Below are 5,804 nucleotides of genomic sequence, written 5' to 3'. Positions count from 1 at the left end.
GGGCAATTTATAAACTGAATGTAACAGCATATAGAGGGAGATGGTGTCAGACGTAGTATAGCTAAGCAGGACTGGGCAATTTATAAACTGAATGTAACAGCATGTAGAGGGAGATGGTGTCAGACGTAGTATAGCTAAGCAGGGCTGGGCAATTTATAAACTGAATGTAACAGCATGTAGAGGGAGATGGTGTCAGAGACGTAGTGTAGCTAAGCAGGACTGGGCAATTTATAAACTGAATGTAACAGCATATAGAGGGAGATGGTGTCAGACGTAGTATAGCTAAGCAGGACTGGGCAATTTATAAACTGAATGTAACAGCATGTAGAGGGAGATGGTGTCAGAGACGTAGTGTAGCTAAGCAGGGCTGGGCAATTTATAAACTGAATGTAACAGCATATAGAGGGAGATGGTGTCAGACGTAGTGTAGCTAAGCAGGGCTGGGCAATTTATAAACTGAATGTAACAGCATATAGAGGGAGATGGTGTCAGACGTAGTGTAGCTAAGCAGGACTGGGCAATTTATAAACTGAATGTAACAGCATGTAGAGGGAGATGGTGTCAGACGTAGTATAGCTAAGCAGGACTGGGCAATTTATAAACTGAATGTAACAGCATATAGAGGGAGATGGTGTCAGACGTAGTGTAGCTAAGCAGGACTGGGCAATTTATAAACTGAATGTAACAGCATGTAGAGGGAGATGGTGTCAGACGTAGTATAGCTAAGCAGGACTGGGCAATTTATAAACTGAATGTAACAGCATATAGAGGGAGATGGTGTCAGACGTAGTATAGCTAAGCAGGACTGGGCAATTTATAAACTGAATGTAACAGCATGTAGAGGGAGATGGTGTCAGACGTAGTATAGCTAAGCAGGACTGGGCAATTTATAAACTGAATGTAACAGCATATAGAGGGAGATGGTGTCAGACGTAGTATAGCTAAGCAGGACTGGGCAATTTATAAACTGAATGTAACAGCATGTAGAGGGAGATGGTGTCAGACGTAGTATAGCTAAGCAGGACTGGGCAATTTATAAACTGAATGTAACAGCATATAGAGGGAGATGGTGTCAGAGACGTAGTGTAGCTAAGCAGGGCTGGGCAATTTATAAACTGAATGTAACAGCATATAGAGGGAGATGGTGTCAGACGTAGTGTAGCTAAGCAGGACTGGGCAATTTATAAACTGAATGTAACAGCATGTAGAGGGAGATGGTGTCAGACGTAGTATAGCTAAGCAGGGCTGGGCAATTTATAAACTGAATGTAACAGCATATAGAGGGAGATGGTGTCAGAGACGTAGTGTAGCTAAGCAGGGCTGGGCAATTTATAAACTGAATGTAACAGCATATAGAGGGAGATGGTGTCAGACGTAGTATAGCTAAGCAGGGCTGGGCAATTTATAAACTGAATGTAACAGCATATAGAGGGAGATGGTGTCAGACGTAGTATAGCTAAGCAGGGCTGGGCAATTTATAAACTGAATGTAACAGCATATAGAGGGAGATGGTGTCAGACGTAGTATAGCTAAGCAGGGCTGGGCAATTTATAAACTGAATGTAACAGCATGTAGAGGGAGATGGTGTCAGACGTAGTATAGCTAAGCAGGACTGGGCAATTTATAAACTGAATGTAACAGCATATAGAGGGAGATGGTGTCAGACGTAGTATAGCTAAGCAGGACTGGGCAATTTATAAACTGAATGTAACCTCTAATACAGCCCTGTGTCATCATATAAACAGATCTGAACACTTATCAGCTTTACATATCACTAACACAACTGTAGCAACAAAAGCATAGACTGACACTGACATGCTGTAAGGTGCAGGTGGGAGGGGCGCATGGACAAAGTTCTTAGTTAAAGGGACAATAAATGCAAAGGTAAAACCCAAAATGTTTCTTTCATGATTCAGATAGAGCATGCAATTTTAAACCATTTTCTCCGTTCTCTTGGTATCGTTTGTTGAAAAGCAAGGAGTTAAGCTGAAGAACGTGCACATTTCTGGAGCACTATATAGCAGCAGTTTTTCAAGAATGGTATCCATTTGCAAGAGCACTAGAGGGCAGCGCTATTTCCTGCCATATAGTGCTGCAGATGCTACCTAGGTATCTCTTCAACAAAGAATATCATGGGAACAAAGCAAATTTGATAATAGAAACGTTTTTTAAAATTGTATGTGTTGTCTGAATCACAAAAAATGTTTGAGTTTCATATCCTTTTAATGTTACATAATTCTGCAGTATGTGCGGAATTATTTAATATTAACGAAGCGACACCTGTAAAAATGTACTTACCTAATCTTCCTTGCCGTCCTCTTCTTTTTTTCAAAAGTGACTCACAGGCTCCCTGTCTAATCACAGTGCGTCCGATCGCGCCATTGAACCAGACAGAGTGTTCCCCCTGGATAAAGCTGTTGAGGATTACACAGCGTGCTTTTGAAAAAACATAGGAGCAGAAGAAGACAGCAAGGACGGAAAGTAAAGTGGATTAAATCTTTAAAATGGATTTTTTTTTACAGGTATTGCTAGGTTAATGTATCATTAATATCTAGATTTATTGTTCCTTTAACTAATAGCAACTTACACTGAATAAGGAAGTGTAGTATTTTGTAGGAAACGTGATGTATATACAGATAAGCAAATCAGTACTGAGCAAGTGTGCCGATAAATGTCTGATATTGTGTACGGACTCCTGTACTGTACCCAGTAACTGTACCGCCTCCCATTTTATCACCCAAGGCCAGTCTGTCCCTGCTATGTGCCTTTAACTGCTGGGATACGTAATAAATGCCCCTCCCTTTGCTGAATAAAACTTTCAGTTTTGTTTGCTGTTCCTCATTGCAGTGATGGCTGGCACCGAGCTGGAAGTGGAGCTAAAGTGTTCCATATGCATGAGCATTTTTACAGATCCAGTGACTCTGACTTGTGGTCACACTTTTTGCCTGGACTGCATTACTAAAACATGGAAAAATCAGGAAAAGGGAGAATCATCCTGCCCTGAATGTAGGCACAGGTTTAAAACAAAGCCTGATCTTAAAAGGAACATGAGGATGTGCAGCTTAGCTAATAGCTTCCGTGTCTCTGTCCATGTCCAGACTGGGATCTTCTGTGCTTACTGTATTCAATCTAATGTACCAGCTACTAAATTCTGCCTGCATTGTGAGGCTTCTCTGTGTGTTGACCACGTCTTGGCTCACAACAAGTCAGAGGAACATGTTTTAGCTGATGCTACAACTCCTTGGGTTAACAAAAAATGTCAACTCCATAACAAGTTAGTTAAGTATTATTGTGCTGAAGATGCCGTCTGTATCTGTGTGTCCTGCAAGAAGAGTGGGCAGCACAAAGGTCACCAAGTTTTAACACTGCATGAAGCTTCTGAGAAGAGGAAGGAAACATTTCAAAATGTATTAAAACGACTGACAACAAAAAGGAAGGGAACTAAAAAAAATATACAACATTTGCAGACGAGGAGGAAAGAACTGCAAGAAAAGTCAACTGGTGAGACAGTGCGTGTTGCTGAAATGTTTAGATACATCCGAAGGAAAGTAGATGATCTGGAAAAACAAGTTCTGAGTGAGATCACACAGGGAGGAGAGCGGGTTTTACTCCAAGTCTCTAATCGGATTCAGCAACTGGAGAACGAGAAGAATGAATTGACCAGGGAGATCCATCATATCGAGGAACTATGTAATTTGACTGACCCATTTACTGTCCTACAAGAACAGATACTGAACAGTGTTGACTATTGTGATTCTGAGAATGGAGGGAATGAGGACAATTTCAGTGAGGACTACGAGGTCCTGGCTGAAGATTATTTGGATAAGGGTCTGATCTCGGTGATGTTACACAAAGGCTTAAATGATATTATGACAGATGTAAAGGTTGATGGAATGTTGTATGCACAACAGCCTTCAGACCTATCACTGGACATAAACACTGCTGGTTATAATGTAGCTGTATCAGGTGACTTGAAAATGGCATCTTGGTTAGATATAAACTACCAACCACCAAGATCACAAGACAGCTTTGCTTATTGTCAGGTTATTAGCACCAGAGGCTTTTGTTCAGGATGCTATTACTGGGTAGTAGAGACTGCTGAGTCTGGAGGTTGGAAGGTAGGAATGTCCTATCCCAGTATACCAAGGAGGAGAAGCGATCAGTCGTTAATAGGAATGAATGACAAGTCTTGGTGTTTGTCATGCAGCCATAAAAAACAATACTCTGTGATTCATAACTCAGTGGAAACCTCTTTATCTCACAAGTCTTTATGTACACAGTTTGTTATATTCCTGGACTACAAGACTGGGCGACTGTCCTTTTATGAGCTGTGTGACCCCATCAGACACTTACACACGTTTACTGCCACCTTCACTGAGCCCCTATATGCAGCAATCTGGTTATTTGATGCCTGGGTCAGGATAGGGCAATAGGCAAGCTGATACCTCACCAGGAAATCTAAATAAATGATGTACTGTATGCACATATATTGATTGCATTGTGTCTGCACTGAATGATATTTTAACGTTAGATTGCATTGCAAGCTTTGTGGATGAGGAATGCATTGTGTCCCCTACAGTGACATTAGAAAATGTGATTCCAAGTTATATGGTTCAGTTATAGATTATAACTTTGTATTTAGTATTATTCTTTGAATCTAATGAATGGGACTGCTTAGAATGTGACATGTTTATTTGACAGTTTTGTGGTGTATATTATGCAAACCTTTATCTTTGTGCAATAGATAATAAACTCTGTGAGTTAGGAGCGCCTTGTGTCAGTGTAAAGACACTAGATTATATACACGGTTGTTAGATAGTCACCATATCTGTGTATATTTATATATTTTATATACCCTCAGTGATTAGTGTCATTGTTATTATAATTTATTTGTATAGCGCAGCACAGTTCCGTAGCGCTGGATCCAGAGATAAGAGTATACGATGACAAGAATTTGTGATAAGATACAAAAACTAAAGAAATCTAGTGCAGGAGGACCCTGCTCTGTAGAGCTTGCAGTGTACAGGTTGAATATATTCATATATCACAAGATCATACACATTAAAGGGACATTAAATATTAATGATAAGCCATATTGAGGATTCTTATTTGCAATGTCTTTTTAAAGGCACAATGCACTGTAAAATGGTTTTCCCCTCATTTATTTCCAATGACTTGTTATACTAGCTGCAAAGTATTACATGTATGGGGAATTGATCCTTTAGGTTTATTTTTGTATATGAAATAACTGGTTGACACCACAACCAATTTAAATGGGCTAAACATGCAGAAACAGCATATATCCTTATCTTATATCTCAGAATACTCAAATGCCTTTTTGTTTCCTCTCTCTCTCTCTCTCTCTCTCTCTCTCTCTCTCTCTCAATACTTAAAGGGACAGTCTACACCAGAATTTTTATTGTTTAAAAAGATAGATAATGCCTTTATTACCCATTCCCCAGTTTTGCATAACCAACACAGTTTTATTTATATACTTTTTACCTCTGTGATTTCCTTGTATCTAAGCCTCTGCAGACTAACACTTATCTCAGTACTTTTGACAGACATGCAGTTTAGCCAATCAGTGCAGACCCCTAAATAACTCTACGGGAGTGAGCACAATGTTATCTATATAACACACATGAACTAGCACTGTCTAACTGTGAAACACTTTTAAAATGCTCTGAGCTAAGAGGCAGTTTTCAACGGTTTAGAAATCAGTTTGAGCCTACCTAGGTTTAGCTTTTTAAAAAGACCACCAAGGGAACAAAGCAAATTTAATGATAAAAGTCAATTGGAAAGTT

The 5,804-nt window shown here is 39.7% G+C and overlaps 1 protein-coding gene across 1 annotated transcript; it reads left to right on the top strand.

Annotated features, from left to right (window-relative positions):
- Window positions 1-2,849: 2,849 nt before the first annotated feature.
- Window positions 2,850-4,433, top strand: LOC128641634 (E3 ubiquitin/ISG15 ligase TRIM25). The gene has a single exon (XM_053694171.1). The coding sequence runs from the start codon at window positions 2,850-2,852 to the stop codon at window positions 4,431-4,433; it is 1,584 nt and encodes a 527-aa protein (XP_053550146.1).
- The last annotated feature ends 1,371 nt before the right edge of the window (window positions 4,434-5,804 follow it).

This window comes from Bombina bombina, chromosome 11, assembly GCF_027579735.1.
Source record: "Bombina bombina isolate aBomBom1 chromosome 11, aBomBom1.pri, whole genome shotgun sequence".
Taxonomy (NCBI): domain Eukaryota; kingdom Metazoa; phylum Chordata; class Amphibia; order Anura; family Bombinatoridae; genus Bombina; species Bombina bombina.
The sequence above is the reverse complement of the archived record's forward strand: the minus strand, read 5'-3'. Positions and strand labels throughout refer to the sequence as shown.

Excerpts from the sequence above, each read along its gene's own strand:
- LOC128641634 (XM_053694171.1), top strand. The coding sequence starts at position 2,850 with ATGGCTGGCACCGAGCTGGAAGTGGAGCTAAAGTGTTCCATATGCATG.